Source organism: Serinus canaria, chromosome 24, assembly GCF_022539315.1.
Source record: "Serinus canaria isolate serCan28SL12 chromosome 24, serCan2020, whole genome shotgun sequence".
Taxonomy (NCBI): Eukaryota; Metazoa; Chordata; class Aves; order Passeriformes; family Fringillidae; genus Serinus; species Serinus canaria.
The window spans coordinates 5,173,275-5,190,489 of record NC_066337.1 but is presented as its reverse complement, the minus strand read 5'-3'; the positions used below and the strand labels follow the sequence as shown (position 1 = coordinate 5,190,489).

Sequence of the window (17,215 nt, the reverse complement as noted above, 5' to 3'; positions counted from 1 at the left end):
AAAATATAGAATTCCTAAGGGTTCTCACTGCCTGAATATTAATCCTCCCTTTACTTCAGCTCAGAATTTTTAAAATAATGAATCATTTTAAATCATTTTTTAATCATTTAATCAGAGAATTACCTCTCTGCTTTTAGGGTGCATTTCCCCTTTCCCTGCCTGATTCCAACCCTTGGCACTGGGGCTGTTTCAGGGCTTTTAAAAAAAGACATTTTCCAGAAATTTGTTGGGTTTTTGATCCCAAATTTACCAGATACAGTGAAATTATAACCTATAATTTTAAGAAATATAATTTCCAAGGGTTCTCATTGCCCAACCCTGTGAATATTAACCCTCCCTTAACTGCTCAACTCTGAATTTTTTAATTAAATATATGAGGGGGAACAGGCACCAGCTGCCCCCACGAGGGCTGGTTTCCCTTCCCCATCACATGGGGCAGGCTGAGCAGGGATCACCCCTCTCCTTTTGGGCTCCTTTTCCCCTTTCCCTGCCTGATTCCAACCCTTGGCACTGGGGCTGTGTCAGAGCTTTTAAAAAAAGAAAATATTTTATTTTCTAGAAATTTGTGGGGTTTTGATCCCAAATCTACTGGTTACACTGAAATCATACCATTTTACAACCTATAATTTAAAAAAATATAATTTCCAAGGGTTCTCACTGCCCAACCCTGTGAATATTAACCCTCCCTTTACTTCAGCTCTGAATTTTTAAATCATAAATATGAGGGGGAACAGGCACCAGTTGCCCCCAGGAGGGCTGGTTTCCCTTCCCCATCACCCCAGGGATGCAGGGCAGGCTGAGCAGGGATCACCCCTCTCCTTTTGGGCTCCTTTTCCCCCTTTCCCTGCCTGATTCCAACCCTTGGCAGCAGGGCTGAGCCTCCATGGGGGGTAACGAAGAGCAGCGAGTTTTCTGCTTGGCTGGGAGCTCTTTTCATCTTTTTTTTCCAACTGATGAAAGCCATGCCAGCGAGCTCCACGCTGATTTTTTTGATGGGAACTGTGGGGGCTTGGCAGTGCCGAGTGTCGCCCCTGGTCCTGCAGCCCCAGGGCAGAGATCTCCCCCTTCTTGTGGTTTATCTAAGCCCTGCTATCTGATGCAACAGAACGCTGAGGTGGGACTTGCCCCTGTCTGTCTGTTTGTTTGTGTCAGACACTTGTTCCCCGCTTATCTCCTCCATCAAAACAGGTTACACCAAGCAGAGCTACTTCCCTTTGATTTCATCTGTTGAGGCTATGGGGGGGAAGCCAAAGCTTTTACAAAAAGGGCGATAGGGAAGCGCTTCAAACGCAACCACGGGGAAGGGAATAGCTGCAGGCAGCCCCAGCATCTTCCCTCCCCACCCTGTAACCCCAGGAGCTGGGCTCTGCCAGCAGGGCTGGCTGTGCTGGGCACCCCAGCTCTGGCGGGATGTGGGGTGTCCTGTGGGACACGTGGGGAGGGGTTGGGTGGCTCCTGGGATGCTCCTGGGAAGGCTGAGCTGGAGAAGAGGCTGGGCAGAGTTACAGAATAAAATAGGGATTTATTGAAAGGATCTCCTGCAGGGATGCACCTTGGGCAGCACCAGAGCCCAGCCAGGGCTGCACCCAGGATGAACCAAAATGGCCCCAAAATGAACCCAAGGTGAACCAAAATGGTCCCAAAACGAACCCAGGATGAACCAAAATGGTCCCAAAATGAACCCAAGATGAACCAAAATGGCCCCAAAATGGCCCCAAAATGAACCCAGGATGAACCAAAATGGCCCCAAAATGGTCCCAGAATGAACCCAAGATGAACCAAAATGGCCCCAAAATGAACCCAAGGTGAACCAAAATGGCCCCAAAATGAACCCAAGATGAACCAAAATGGCCCCAAAATGGTCCCAAAATGAACCCAGGATGAACCAAGATGGTCCCAAAATGAACCCAAAATGAACCAAAATGGCCCCAAAATGGTCCCAGAATGAACCCAAGATGAACCAAGATGGTCCCAAAATGAACCCAAGGTGAACCAAAATGGTCCCAAAACGAACCCAGGATGAACCAAAATGGCCCCAAAATGAACCCAGGATGAACCAAAATGGTCCCAAAATGGCCCCAAAATGACCCAAAATGGCCCCAAAATGCCCGAGCGCTCCCGGGGTCTCTCCCTGGGATCAGCTCTGCTCCATTTGCCCCTTGCAGTTCATTGTCCCAGCCCAGCTTTAGCCCAGCCAGTCCCAGCCTTGTTTTTCTCTCTCCAGCCCACGGGGTTTGTGCTCCCGGGCTGGGATTTGGATCATTTGTCCTTGGTGCCCAGCTGGAGCAGGAATTGTTTTGTCTCCCTGCTCTGTGCACAGAGCTCACCATGCCCTGATGGGAACCCAGACCCTCACACTAAAGCAGCACAGAATGGGAAAAACAGAAAAGCCAAACCTGAGGCATCACCTGGGATGGGGGGATTGGCTGCGCCAAGGGAAATTTAGGTTGGATGATAGGAAGAACTTCTTTACAGAAAGGGTGATAAAGTTCTGGAACGTTCTGCCCAGGGAGGTGGTGGAGTGCCCATCCCTGGGTGTGTAACAAAGCCTGGATGTGGCACTGGGTGCCAGGGTTTGGGTAAGGGGTTGGGGCTGGGTTGGACTGGGTGGTCTTGAAGGTCTCCTCCAACCTGGAGATTCTGTGAGTTCTGAGAATTCCCCGAATTCCATGGCTGAGCCTGGGAGCTGGAGGGGAAGGGGATGGGGACAAAAGGGTGCTGGGGGTTGCTGGGGCTCTTGGTGGCCATGGCAGCGTGGGTAACGTTTCTGAGTGCTTTAGGATCACAGAATGTCCTGAGCTGCAGGGACTCACAGGATCACCCAGTGCAGCTCCTGGCCCTGCCCAGACACCCCCAAAATCCCTGGGAGCTCTGTCCAAACCCTCCTGGAGCTCTGTCTAAACTCTCCTGGAGCTCTGGCAGCCTCAGGGCTGTGCCCATTCCCTGGGGAGCCTGGGCAGTGCCAGCACCCTCTGGGGGTAGAACCTTTCCCTGAGCTCCACCCCAAATCCCCCTGGCACAGCTCCAGCCGTGCCCTGGTCACAGAGGGCAGAGGTTGGAGCTGCCCCTCAGAGCTGAGTTCTGCCCCCAGCCTCCCCTGCAGAGAGCCCTCATGCAGGGATCCTTGTGGGAATAGGAGAGACCCTTCCCTTCAAACCTCCCGAAAACCAAGGCTGTGAGGCACCTGCCCCTCCGTGTCCCTTTGAGGAGAGCCTGCTGTGCATCCATCCCTGTGGGTGCCCTTCTTCATCCTCACCTTCATCCCATGGCAAGGTGTTAGTTAGCACGAGCCACCTTCCCCTGCTGCCACAGGACACCCTGGGTCCCCTGGCAGTGGGGACAGGGCGAGGGCAGCTCTGACACTGGACACCAGAGCTCCCAGCCCAGCCAAATCCCCTCCCAGTGCCAGCACATTTTGCATTCAATCCGTGCCAGGGCAGATGGAAAATCAGAGCCTTTGCCTCAGTCTGCCTCTGCCACCCTCTGAGCTCAGCCCTCAGCTCCCAGGTGAGAGTCCTGCTCCCTTCTCACTCCTCTTGCCTGCAGGTGCTGGGGCCATGACCTCTGCTGGGCTCTGGGCAGGTGGGCATGGCTGCTGGTGCCACTGCCATGGGGTAGAGCCTGCTTGGAAGGTGATGGCTCCTTCCAAGGATGGATCCTGCCAGAGGATGGATCCCCCCAAAGGATGGATCCTGCCAGAGGATGGATCCTTCCAAAGGATGGATCCTGCCAGAGGATGGATCCTTCCAAAGGATGGATCCTCCCAAAGGATGGATCCCCCCAAAGGATGGATCCTGCCAGAGGATGGATCCTTCCAAAGGATGGATCCTGCCAAGGATGGCTTCTCCCAAAGGATGGATCCTTCCGAAGGATGGCTCCTCCCAAAGGATGGATCCCTCCAAGGATGGATCCTCCCAAAGGATGGATCCCTCCAAAGGACGGATCCTCCCAAAGGATGGCTCCTTCCAAGGATGGATCCTCCCAGAGGATGGATCCTCCCAAAGGATGGATCCTGCCAGAGGATGGCTCCTTCCAGAGGATGGATCCTTCCAAGGATGAATCCTCCCAGAGGATGGATCCTCCCAAAGGATGGATCCTGCCAGAGGATGGCTCCTTCCAGAGGATGGATCCTTCCAAGGATGAATCCTCCCAGAGGATGGATCCTCCCAAAGGATGGATCCGTCCAAGGATGGCTCCTTCCAGAGGATGGATCCTCCCAAAGGATGAATCCTTCCAAGGATGAATCCTTCCAAGGATGGATCCTTCAAAGGATGGCTCCTCCCAAAGGATGGATCCTGCTGGGATAATGTTTGGAGGTTCCATCCTCTGTGTCAGCCCCTAGCTCAGGTGAGAGGATCCAGCACAGGTAAGGGATGGCAGATTGGGCTGCTCAGCCCGTGCTCTCTCCCAGCTTGGTTATTTTTTTTTTTTATTTTCTTTTCAGGAGCTTTTTTCCCTCCTGCCTTTTGTAGTTCCCTGCTCAGCTCGGGCTGGAAGCAGCTTGCCAGGCCAAAGTCTTTTGAGGAAACTTGGCCTCTCCCGGCCCCACGCTGAGCTCGGTCCTGGGCTACGCCTTTGCTCCCCAAGGCTGGCTCTCCCTGGTGAAACTTTCCTCAAAGCCTCCAGGATTTCTCTGCTCTCTTCCCCCTGCAGCCATGCACAGCCCCGGGACAAGTCCCTGGTAAAGGAAAGCTGCTGCAAACAGCTGGTTGCTATGGCAACCGGGGCTGCTGGGGATTTGCATAAGGCTGGTGATTTTCATAGCACAGCCACATTTAAGGCAAGCAGGAGAAATTTCCATATTCCCAGCTCCAAGTCAGTTGGGGCGTGGGGGAGGCCAGGAGGGGGATATTTGAAATTCAAATGAAGGTGATTAGGGTTTGAGGTTGGGTTATTTTATTTTTTTTTCTTAAACATCCCATTATGGAAGAGGATAAAAAAGGATGGGGAGGGGAAAGGGGAACAAAAGGCTGGTTTGACTTGAATTAGAGGGGCAAAGGAAGAGCTGGTCTGATCTGCCTCTTGCCTCTGGTCTAGGAGAAGAGACTTGCCCTCTCCCAGCACCTGCAGGTGAAATGTTTTCCGTGGGAACAACTGCTGCCCTCGGGTTTCCTTCTGGAAGGTGCCCAGGTCTCCCACACGGGCTGTCCTGCTCTCCCCTCGCCTGCCCCACACGAAGGGGCTGCACAGGGACCCGGGGCTGCTCCCAGGCACTGCTGACAAAGGGAAGGCATTTCTATAACCCAGGGCTTTCCAGCCAAGTGAAGCACTTGAGCGTTCAGTGAAAGCTTCCCCTGGAGTCTGGAGCTGCCTGAGTCAGCACAAGATTCACTTTTGCTCACCAGCCCCGGCTTTCCCATGGAGATGCTCTGATGGTTTGGGATTTTTGTGTTTTTGGAGCAGAGAGCTCGGATCAAAACTGCAGCCCTAGCTCAGAAACTTCCCATCCTGCTCTCACTTTAAAAAGCTCTTTTAAAAAGTGCCTTGGAAGCATCAAGCATCCCAGCAGAGCATGTGGGAGCCCAGGGAATTGCCTGGTGCCTGCTCAGCTGCAGCTCCTGCTCCCTCCAATGCCGGTGGGAGCAGCTGGAGGGAATCAGGGGTGGCCAATCCATGGGGAAAAGGAAATTTAAGGGAGGTCCCAGAGCTCAGGGCTTCGTGCTGGCTCTGGGAAACATTGGTGTGGCTGCTTGGAACAGCAGTGTGAAGGTTTTTGCCTTGGTTTTTGCCTGAATTTCCAAAATCAGTGGAAATCCTGAGGAGTATTTCATGCTGAATATGTTGCATTCCTTCAGTGCAGGTGAGCATTTGGCTTCATTTACAGTTTGTGGGACAAGTACTGCTTACAGTTACAGTAATTGCCACTCTTCTCTACCAGCACTTGGGCAATCTCTAAACTTCACACCTTGTTTGAGGGGAGAGATTTGAACCAGAGAATTGATCAGAAATGCCCCTTGAAAGCCTCCCTGCACCCAGCCTGCTCTGCCAATCTCCCGTGGCATTGTGCTCCCTCACATGGGGCGCTAAAATCTCCAGGGTAGGTGAGATTCATCTTAATTTTAGATATTGGATCCTCTGAGGCTGCAGCCTGACCTGCTCACCCCGGGCTGGGAGCAGGGATCTGCAGAGGGTGATTCATCCCTGTGCCATCTATCTCGGGGGCCAGAGGAATTGCCCTCTGGAAGCTCCTGCTTCCTCTGTAGGGCTGTAAAGGGAGCCTGCAGCAATTGGCTCCCAGCGAGGCACCTGAGAGCTTCAGAGTCTCAGCCCAGGCTGAACCCCCTGCCTGGTGTCTGCCTGGCCCTGCTCCCCCAGCTATTCCCCATTTCTCTCCCAGATGTCCCTGCAGGAATTCCCAACACCTGCTGCAGGCTGGGATCGCCTCCCCGTCCCCCTGTCCCTGCGGGGATCGCCTCCCTGTCCCCCTGTCCCTGTAGGGGTCACCTCCCATCCCCTGTCCCTGCAGAGCCCGGGCTGAGCTCAGGGTGCAGCTGGGGGTAGGGATGAGCCCTGCTGGTGCCACTCCCTGCAGGTGACACCTGCCCGTGTGAAGATGAAGGCCCCCCCTGATTTTCCTTTCCCCCGTGAAGGTGCTTTTATCCTACAGGGCTGGACTGGCTCTGCAGCTCCCCGTGGATCCCTCCACCCGGGTTTTCCAGGGAATGGCAGCGGGTGGGGGGAACTGCCCGGAACTGCTGCGCTGCTCCCATCCCCAGAGAAACCTCCCCAGGCAAACTCGCACCAGATCTGATGCCAGGGCTATGCAAAACAGCTGCCAGGTGAACCAAGGGGAGCAGCACAACCCTGGGCTGCTGGCTTGGGGAGCCAGCTGAGCTTATCTCTGCTTTTCCAAGCACCCAGAGCAGCAGGGTGAAGCCTTGGTGATGGGAGAGCCGCTGGGAATTGCAGGGGCTCCAAGCTGCCTTTCCCCATTGAAATCCCAGGGATTCCCCAGCCTCGTGGAATTTCAGCAAGGGCAGCACTGATCTAGCAGATTCTGGAGGTTCTGGATGCCATTGTGTCTGGCTCGTGCAGCAAAAAAAAATCAAAAAAAATCAAGTTGTTGGCTGGGCTGAAGCTCCATTAAAATGAGCGGAGTTCTGGCAGTTTGCAGCAGGAGAGAGAATCTGCTGCCACTTACACTTTTCTTTCTTTTTATCTCCTGGAGCTAGAAAAGATTAAATCTTAAGTGCAGATTGTTTGAACAGCTCGTTCCTTTAAGGAGAGCAATGACTGCTGCAGTGTGAGTCCTGATGTTGACAGAAACTGGGAGGAAACTGAGGCTATTTTTATAAAGCATTTGTAGGAAAGTTACAGTTGAACTGAAAGAGCAGAGTTGTTATCCCTATCACACCCAAACCTTGGCTGGCAGCTGCAATCACTTGACTCTTACATTTGCTGAAACAGAAAAAAAAAAAAAAAGAAGGCCAGATTTGTTTGCAAATAAATCTGTGCCCAAACACTGGTCGGTCCTGCAGAGATTTGTGTATCCAGCTCCCATTTACATAACCACTGGCAGCAGCAATCACCCCTCCCAGCTGGAAATCTCTCCCTCTTGGACATCTAAGGCTGAGCTGGTTGCCCTTAGGTCCCTGTGGAGTCAGCCAGGAGGAATTGTCATCTCCAGAGGGCCATTGGTGCCAGGAAGATGGGTGGCTCAGAGAGGGGCAGGAATGGCCTCTGGAGGTGCCTCTTGCTCCTTGGGCCTGCCCAGGCTGCCCTGGCAGCTCCCTCAGGCTTAGACACCCCAGAGAGTGCCAGGCTCTGGAGTATTTGCTCAGCTGGCACAGAATTCCTGGCCTGGGTGCTCCAAATCCCCCCCCTGTTGATCTGCAGGGACTTGGAGGATGCTGTGTGTGACTTTGTAGGAGAAAAGGAAAGGTCTGAGTGTGTCATGTGCCTGTGGAGGGAGGGAAAAGCAGGAGATGGGGAAAGGCTGTGCAGGGAAAGGCAGAGCCTTCAATTCCAGGCTCTTTAGCACAACCTGGGCTGGACTGGCAGGGAAAGGCCTGGGGACTGTGCTGCAGAGGGAAGGGGTGTCCTGGGGCTGTCTCTGCAGCTTGAGAGCTTCGTGTGCAGCAGGATGTGGGGCTGTGCAGGGCAGGCTGTGCTGGAGGATGTGGGGCTGTGCAGGGAAAGGCTGTGCTGGAGGATGTGGGGCTGTGCAGGGCACGGCCTTGCTGGCGGATGTGGGGCTGTGCCAGGAAAGGCGCTGTTACGGGAGAGTGGGGGTCTGTTGCTGGAGGATGTGGGCTGAGCAGGGCAGGCGGCAGGGGGATGTGGGGCCATGTCCGGGAAGGAAAGGCTGTGCTGAGATGTGGCTGTGCAGGGAAAGGCTGTGCTGGAGATGTGGGGCTGTGCAGGGAAAGGCTGTGCTGGAGGATGTGGGGCTGTGCAGGGAAAGGCTGTGCTGGAGGATGTGGGGCTGTGCAGGGAAAGGCTGTGCTGGAGATGTGGGGCTGTGCAGGGAAAGGCTGTGCTGCAGGATGTGGGGCTGTGCAGGGAAAGGCTGTACAGAAGGATGTGGGGCTGAGCAGGGAAGCTCTGTTCCAGCTGCTCCTCTCAGGTTCCAAGTTTTGGGGTGAATGCTGGTGACTCAGCCAGCGTCACTGGGACCAGGGATTCCCCTGCAGCTCTTTGAATCTTGCCTCATCACCACTGAACGTGAGTGAAACTCCTGTCTCCAAGAAACCAGGAGATTACCTTTTCCTTCCTGTTCTATTTTAGCAGCTGGGAACTTTTATTTCCTCCTTCCCTCCTGGCTTTGCTTCCCTTCAGCTGCTGCCTCCAGATGGAATCAAACACCCCCCCACACACCCCGTGGGGGTTTCAAAGGTAGAAACTGCAGGCCTTGAAGATGCTCCCGCAGTCCTGCTCAGGTGTGTGGATGCTGATTGTGATCACCCATTAAGGCTATCAGCATTCCCATCGCTGGATGTGCCCTCCTTGGCTTTTGGGGCTGGAACGCAATGAATGAACCCCATTCCTGGGGAGGGAGCAGCTGGAGAGAGCTGGACAGGGAGCAGGGGGGGTTGGAGTGAAGGAATTACACGGGGGGGAAAAGAGATAAAGGGCTGGAATTGGGGAGGGGAAAAGCTGGGAGACAGCAGGATGGGAGGAAGGCAGGAAAGGCAGGGCAGAAATGCAGCCAGGCTGGAGGAGAGGGCTCAGAGCTGGCTGGGGTGTGGATGGTGAGGAGATGGAGATTTCAAATTGAGGTTTGGGGAGCAGAGGGTGAGGAGATGGAGATCTCAAACTGGGGGGAAGCTCAGAGCTGCTTGAGGTGCAGAGAGTGAGGAGATGGAGATCTCAAACTGGGGGGAAGCTCAGAGCTGGCTGAGATGCAGAGAGTGAGGAGATGGAGATCTCAAACTGGGGGGGAGCTCAGAGCTGGATGGAGTGTGGATGATGAGGAGATTTCAAATTGAGGGTTGGGGAGCAGAGGGTGAGGAGATGGAGATTTCAAACTGGGGGGGAGCTCAGAGTTGAAGTGTGGATGATGAGGAGATGGAGGAGATTTTAGCATTGGGGAGGCACCTCTGAGCTGCTCAGGGTGCAGAGGGTGAGATGGAGATTTCAAATTGAGGGGGAAACTCAGAGCTGGCTGAGGTGCAGATGGTGAGGAGATGGAGATCTCAAACTGGGGGGTAGCTCAGAGCTGGCTGGGGTGTGGATGGTGAGGAGATTTCAGACTGGGGGGAAGCTCAGAGCTGCTTGAGGTGCAGAGGGTGAGCAGATGTCAAACTGAGGGGGTAGCAGCTCGTTCTGCCGTGGCCCTGCTCGACAGCACAGTCCCACAGCTCTGTTTCCACAGTCAGTGCTTTTTAAATGTCACAGATGAAATCTCCAAGGCTGCCTCTAGACAGCAGAGAGCAGCCACGAAGCTCTGCTGTCCCTGACTCTCCAATGTTTTGCCATCCGTGGATAATTGTTCCAAGCATGCTCCCCCTCAGGATTCAGGCTGATTCACCTGGGAATGCTCTGAGCATGGAAAAATATGTGCTGGGAAAGAAAAAAGGCTTGTTCAGCTGAGGAAAGTCCATGGGAGAGCTGGATTTGCCCTCCTGCCTGCACAGCCTCTCCCCAGCTCCTTGCAGGAGCCCTGAACTGCTGGAAAATGTGTTGGAGCTTGATCAGACCAGGGCTCTGCTTGGTGGGGAATGTTATCCTGGGGAAAACAGCAGGAGCAGGAGCCTGGGGGCTTTTGCCAGTGGGATGTGAACAGTTCCAGGCTCTTCATCACAGCCTGGGCTGGACTGGCAGGGAAAGGCCTGGGGAATGAAGGGGAGTCTCAGGGCTGTCTCTGCAGCTCGAGAGCTTCGTGGAATCCCTTCAAGCATTCGGATCTGTGGAGAGCACAACCTTTGCTCTGTGATGTTCTTGATGAATTTGGCAGGTGTGATGGGGAGGGGGGGGGATGTTTATCATCAAAGGGGAATGAGTGAGGGCCTGTGCGGTACCTTCAGGCTGAAACCTGTCTGATTTTTTCCCCTGTGCCTGCCAATCTCTTTTGGAATCAAGGAGACGCCTCTGGAGCACAACCCCACGGCACCCTGTGTTCCTCCAGGTACCCACAACTACCCAGAGCCACGAGGGCTCCTGCAGGGCCTGGCTGAGCAGCCCTGGCCACCTCCCTGCTGGCCCTGCCCACAGTTAGCCCTGGGCTCCCCTGCACATTTGTGATGTCCTCCAGCTCACCTCTGCTGGAATCTCCCTCGTGCTTTCCCCCAGCCTTGGCCAGGTGTCTCCCAGGCAGGAACAATTTCATTATCCCTCAGCAAAAGGCTGGCATCACCTAAATGCTGCAGAAGCCTTCATCCTTCCATTTCTGCACCTTCCTCCTCCTCTCCCAGGCCCAATTTTTTGGTTATGTGTGTCCCAGGTTCTGGAAAGCTCCCAGCAGTGCTGTCCTTCACACTGAGATGGTTTTCTCTTTGTTTCCTTGTAGGCAATGAACAGAATGGGCTGGATTTTAACAGGCAGGTAAGATGCTCCCTGGCTTCCCAGGTATTCTCTTCCTTCCTGGAATGGCTGGTTTATATTTGCTCATCATGCTGCAAAGAGATAAAAGCTGTCAGGTCAGAAGCTGCCATTAAGCAGAGCACAGAATTTCTTCCCAGCTCCCCTCGTGGGATGCAGTGACAGATTGCACCTCTGCTCTCCCTCTCCCTAATTCATAGAAGTTCAGCTAATTACAGAGTTCCTTTAAATGACCATTTGCTCGAGGGGTTTTCTGGCTTTTACAATTGTTTAGGACAAACAAAAAGCGCCTCAGTGATGGTGGCAAGGGTACAAATCCCTCCCCAGAGTCCCAGTGCTGGGACAGGGGCACTGGCAGCACCCTGGTGGGCAGGGACAAAGGCCAGGAGCTGCCTCAGGAGTGTCAGCCAGCACCAAGAATGAGCTGGTTTGAGGTCTTGGAGTGCACAGGTCAAACCTCTGTCTGCAAGGCAGCAGATAAAATATGGGCAAGCAAAGCCCACCTGCAAAAAGAGCAGCTGAGGGGCTGTGTCCCTGCTGTGGGTGCTCCTCTCCCCCTGCTTTGTCCAGCTGAAAGCCTTCCCTGAGTGCCTGCAGACCTTTCCTCTGAAAATCCCTGAGTGTCACATCAGGAGGTGACAGCCCTCTGGAGCCCTCGGGGCTGTGCAGGCAGGGAGCTCTGCTGGCAGGGTGGGCAGGCACAGGGTGCCCAGAGCAGCTGGGGCTGCCCCTGGATCCCTGGCAGTGCCAAGGCCAGGCTGGACACTGGGCTGGGAGCAGCCTGGGGCAGTGGGAGGTGTCCCTGCCATGGCAGGGGTGGGATGGGCTTTAGAAAGAGAAGGAGCTTTAAGGCTCCTTCCAGCCCAAACTATCCCAAGATTTGAGGAGAATGGGTTCTGAAAAGCATTCTGAGATTTCAGTAGAATGGGTTCTGAAAAGCATTCTGAGATTTCAGGAAATGCCCTCTGAGCCCAGAGCTGAGCTCTCCCGTGGCCAGCAGAGCTGCTCTGAGCCCTGGCAAGGCAGAGAGGAGCCTGGAGAGCCAAGCCCTGCCTGGCTGCAGGGTGGGAGCTGGGATGCACCAGGGGCTGTGACTCCGTGCACAGGCTTGAGGCTGATGCTGGCACAGCCCCCCATCCCCTTCCCATGGGCATCCCCCAATCCCAGGGCTCCAGCCCTTCCCAAAGGCTCCCTGTGAGCTGCACTGGGGCCGCTGCACCTCATGCACGAGGCTTTCTGTGCCTCCAGCCTGCCTTGGTGGCTGTGCAGTGACAAATGCCAGCCACATCTGTTTGTTTGTTTGCTTTGGCTGCTGCAGCTTTGGGTGGGGTCTCCCTTTCCTACCAAAGGTGTCCTAACATGCTCAGCCATCTTCCAGGAGTTTGGAATCCCCAGCTGTGAACAAAAAGCCCTGTGTCTCCAGCCCAGAGCACGGAGAAGGATCCAGCCTGCCCACCAGGGCTGAGAAAAGGAAATTCTGGGAGACCCAGGTCCTTCTGCCATGGCTGGAGCTGGGAGCTGGGCTGGGTTAACCCAGGAGAGGTGGTGGAGCAGGGCTGAGCTACTGCCCTGCTGATCTGACCCACCATCCTCTGGTTCCTCTCAGGGATGCTGGGGGAGCTGTGGGGGCAGCTAGGCTTGCAGGCAGTAGCAATATCCTCCTCCTAAAAAGAAATTGTGGGTTTATGTTTCATTTTTAGGTTTCATTTTTGGGTTTTGTTTTTGCTCTTGCAGCATTTCCACTTTTATTTTCCTCCTACCACCAAATCCAATGAATTTATTCCAGCTTGTCTGTGTAACTCATCAGCCAACTTAGGTGGGCATTTTGCAAGGCTTGAAAAGCAAAATACTCAGAATGAGTTTGTTTTACTGTTTTATTTTCTTTCGATCTGCTCTGATTGCCCAGAGCCCCCCAAGGGGGGTGGCAGTGATGCCAGGGATGGGATGCAGCCGTCCCTGAGTGGACACAGGCCCGTGCAAGGCTCTTTGTCTCCCTCTCTTGGCCCTCCCAAGGCCATGGGTAGAGTGATTTTAAATCGTTACTATTTAAAATAATAATTACTATTTGAAAGTATTGTTATTTAAAATAATAATTATTATTTTAAATTATTCTCTTAAACGAGCGGGAGCCCGAATGCACACGGGCTCCACACTCACATTTAGGGTTGACCTCAGCTGTTGGTGAATTCATCCTCAATTCAGCAAATAGATTTCAAATGACGAGAAAAAAGGAAGAGAGGAGAGCTGGAAATATCAAAGTGTTTTCATGTAAAATCAGGTGCTGTGCTCTTTCATTAGGGGTGGAGGTTGGTGGGTTTTTTAATTTGGTTTGGGGTTTGAGGTTGGTTTTGGATGTCTTTTCTCTCTCTTTTTTTTTTTCGTTAGCTTGCAATTCAAGTTTTCAAACCGAAGCCAGGGCAGGATGGTTTGAAACCCAACTCCAACCTGACTGCAGGAGCTCTTTGCCTTTATTTGGAGTGCTGGGCTCTAATCACTTTGAAGATCATAAATCTCACATCGTTTAAGCCTCTCCCCCAGCCTTTGTAGATGGCCTACATTTCAGGTCTGCTTCCCTCCCTCCCTCCCGTGCAGTGCTCCAGGCAGGATGGGAAGGGTGGAGTGACCTGGTTAGACCCCTTCCCTGCCTCCCAATTCCCTGCTGGGGCTGCTCTCACCCTGCAAGCGGGGAGGGAGGGAAGCTCTTGTGGATTTTGAGGTTTTCTAGCAGTTTGTGGGTCAGCCCTGTGCTTTATGAGAAAGCTGCCTCTGATCCCTCAGCCTATTTGGCAAACATCTCTGCTCTCCCCCCCTTTCCCTCCCCTCTTCAAACTCTCCTCCCACCTGGATGCAACAGTAATTTGTATGTGAATGAGAGGGAAAAGGGTGGGGATGGAAAGAGCAGCATCTTCAGCCTCACCTATCTGGTTTGGCTTTTTTATTTAGTGAGTCTAATGCTGCCTGTTTCCTGTTTATGGCCAGGGAAATGCAAAGGCACAGCAATAAACTTTCACCTTGGCTGCTGGCAGCCTGCACAGGGACACCATCAGCCTCCTGATGGGCTGGGATGGTGGCCAGGGACAGATCTGGGTGACTCTGGCCAGATCTGCCTCAAACCGGGAGCTGGGAGTGCTGCAGCGAGAGCTGCTCCATGCGGGGATCCTGCCCAGGTGCTGCGGTCTCTGCAGCTCTGCCGGGCTCTCACTCCCCTGTAGGAAATTCTGGGATGTTTGTTTGTGTAGCTGCTCTGGAGAGCCAGGTGTCTGGAGAGGAGCCCTGGGATGGTGCTGCCTGCTGGAGGGAGAGCACACGGGGATGGAGGGCTGGCGGTTTTGGGAGGTGCCAGGGCTTGTGTGAGTGGTGTGAGGGCTGAGCCCAGCTCGGGGAGATGTGCAGCCATCCACAGCTGCAGGAGGGCCCTGCACGGCTGCACTCTGTGCAGGGAGTGAGGGCCCTGCACGGCTGCACTCTGTGCAGGGGGTGAGGGCAATGCACGGCTGCACTCTGTGCTGGGGGTGAGGGCAATGCACAGCTGCCGTCTGTGCAGGGAGTGAGGGCAATGCATGGCTGCACTCTGTGCAGGGAGTGAGGGCACTGCACGGCTGCACTCTGTGCAGGGAGTGAGGGCCCTGCACGGCTGCACTCTGTGCAGGGAGTGAGGGCAATGCACGGCTGCACTCTGTGCAGGGGGTGAGGGCCCTGCACGGCTGCACTCTGTGCAGGGAGTGAGGGCCCTGCACGGCTGCACTCTGTGCAGGGAGTGAGGGCCCTGCACGGCTGCACTCTGTGCAGGGGGTGAGGGCCCTGCACGGCTGCACTCTGTGCAGAGGGTGAGGGCCCTGCACGGCTGCACTGTGTGCAGGGAGTGAGGGCAATGCACGGCTGCACTCTGTGCAGGGAGTGAGGGCAATGCACGGCTGCACTCTGTGCAGGGGGTGAGGGCAATGCACGGCTGCACTCTGTGCAGGGAGTGAGGGCAATGCACGGCTGCACTCTGTGCAGAGAGTGAGGGCCCTGCATGGCTGCTGGAGGCAGCAGTGCTTTCCAGCAGGGAGGTGATGGCAGCACCTTGTTGGTCCAGGGAGGAATGCAGCAGCAGCTCTCCTCCTTCCAGGGAGGGAATGAGAGCTCCTCTGCAAGCCCTGCCTGCTCTCTGCAGCTGGGAGGGAAATATCCCCCTTGAAGTGATGCTCAGAGATTTTTGTCCCCTTTGAAGTGATGCTGACAGGTTTTTGTCCCCCTTGAAGTGAAGCTCACAGGTTCTTGTCCCCCTTGAAGTGATGCTGACAGGTTTTTGTCCCCCTTGAAGTGATGGTCAGAGATTTTTGTCCCCCTTGAAGTGATGCTGACAGGTTCTTGTCCCCCTTGAAGTGATGCTGACAGGTTCTTGTCCCCCTTGAAGTGATGCTGACAGGTTCTTGTCCCCCTTGAAGTGATGCTGACAGGTTTTTGTCCCCCTTGAAGTGATGCTGACAGGTTTTTGTCCCCCTTGAAAGGAAGCTCACAGGTTTCTGTGTGAGCAGAGCTGGGCAGGATCTGCCTCTGCTCCCTCCCCAGATGTGCCAGGCATTCTTCATGCCAGCAAAAGGCTGACCTTGCAGGACAGGCTGTCATTTGTTTATCAAACCTGTCATTATCATCAATCACATCAATCTGGAGCTGATCTGCCTGGGAGATTTGACAAAGTTTAGGACAGACAGGCAGGCACTGGGGAGCCTGAGCAGGGCCCAGTTTCAGTTTTAGTGCTGGTTCTTTATTCCTGTTCTTTGCTGCCTTTGGTTCAGCCCAGGCAGGGGATGCAGTAAGGACGTGGATTTCCAACAGGCTTCCTAGAAAGCCTTTCCAGCTGGGTCTGTTAAAAATTCCTCCTTTCTAAAACCAGGCCAAGCATCCTGTGTGTTACTGCCCTGCTCTCCCAGGAGGTGCTGAAGGGGTTCCCTCCCCTCAGGAGCTCCTTGTCTGACTCCTCTCCCTGCTCTGCTCACATCTGACAGTCCTTGCCCAAAGAAACTTTGATTTTGGAGGTTTGTGTGGGATTTCCAGCAGTTGCTTTGAGGCACCAGGGTGAGTTATGTCAGGGCTCCACAGCTGATGTCCTGTAGGCACAGATGTGAGAGATTCAAAGTGGGCAAACTGCACCTGAGATGTGAAATCCCTTTTCAGTGCCATTAATGAGCACCCTGACCTCGTTTGGTACCTTCCACCCACACGTCTGAAGGCTCTTGGCTAATGGGTTCAGCATCCCTCGGTGTCTTGCAGACCCAGCCCGACTCCCTGGCTTCTCCCAGAGATGCTGAGCTCTGGGATTGCAGCTGGGATCAGGGGATGCTTCGTGGGCCACTTGCCCGTGGACATTGGGCTGGACTGAAACCCAGGGCCCTGCTCCCTGGCAGAGCTGGGTTATGGACTCCCATCCTCTGATTCATCGTCTTGTGCTCAACCACAGACGAGTTCTTCCTCCCCTCCATCCTTTTGAAGGTGCACAGGAGGGCCCAGCTCGCTGGGTAGTTTGTTATTAATATCTGGGATGCAAAACTCCCTGCACATTTAATTTCACTCCACCAGGGCTTCCCTCCCCCCGGGGATCTCTCTCACAGTTTTTCATTCTGCTCCCTGTTCCCACCTCCCCCTAATCTCATGTGCTCCCTGGATGTCATTGCTGTTCCTGCTTGGCTTTTCCCCCTGTGGGTAGCTCAGGTTTCAGTCTGCCCTCCAGATTTCCATCCCAGTCCTGTTTTGCCCTCCTCTCGAGGGGAGGTTCACATCCTCCTTCCTTCTCCCCTCTGGGGATCAATTCAGATTTCACTCTCTCTTCTCCCCGTTGCCCCAGGGGATCAGCCTAAGTCTTGCATCTGCTTTTCATCTCTTGAGCCTCCCCTGGCTGGAAATCAGGGCTGGCCTTGTACCTGCCCCGCCTGACACTGGATCTAAGCTCAGCTCTGCCCTGGCCTTTCCCTTTTGAAGTCTCCTGCTCTGTCCTAGGGACAGGCTGATTGCATAAATTTGTTTGTGTGCAGGTTCCTCATTGAAATGCAGCCCTTTGGGAAGGCATCAGAGAAAGCCCTGGCTCCAGGGAAAGTCCTCTGTGCCTAAATCTGGCCCTGCTTTGCTTAGGACAGATATGCAGAGGAACCCCTTCTGCAGGCTGGGTTTGTTCTGGCACCTCGGGTGAGCTCGCTGGGAATGAACTCCCAAACAGGCTGGGGGAATTGTGAGGGACAGGGGGATGCAATCAGGA

At 54.3% G+C, this 17,215-nt stretch overlaps 1 protein-coding gene across 1 annotated transcript in view; it reads left to right on the top strand.

The window, feature by feature from the left end:
- POU2F3 (POU class 2 homeobox 3) overlaps positions 1 to 17,215 on the top strand; it is a 46,266-nt gene that overhangs the window by 9,165 nt on the left and 19,886 nt on the right. The window contains 1 exon segment of the mRNA XM_018923091.3: positions 10,949 to 10,983. Coding sequence (XP_018778636.2) covers positions 10,949 to 10,983 — 35 coding nt within the window.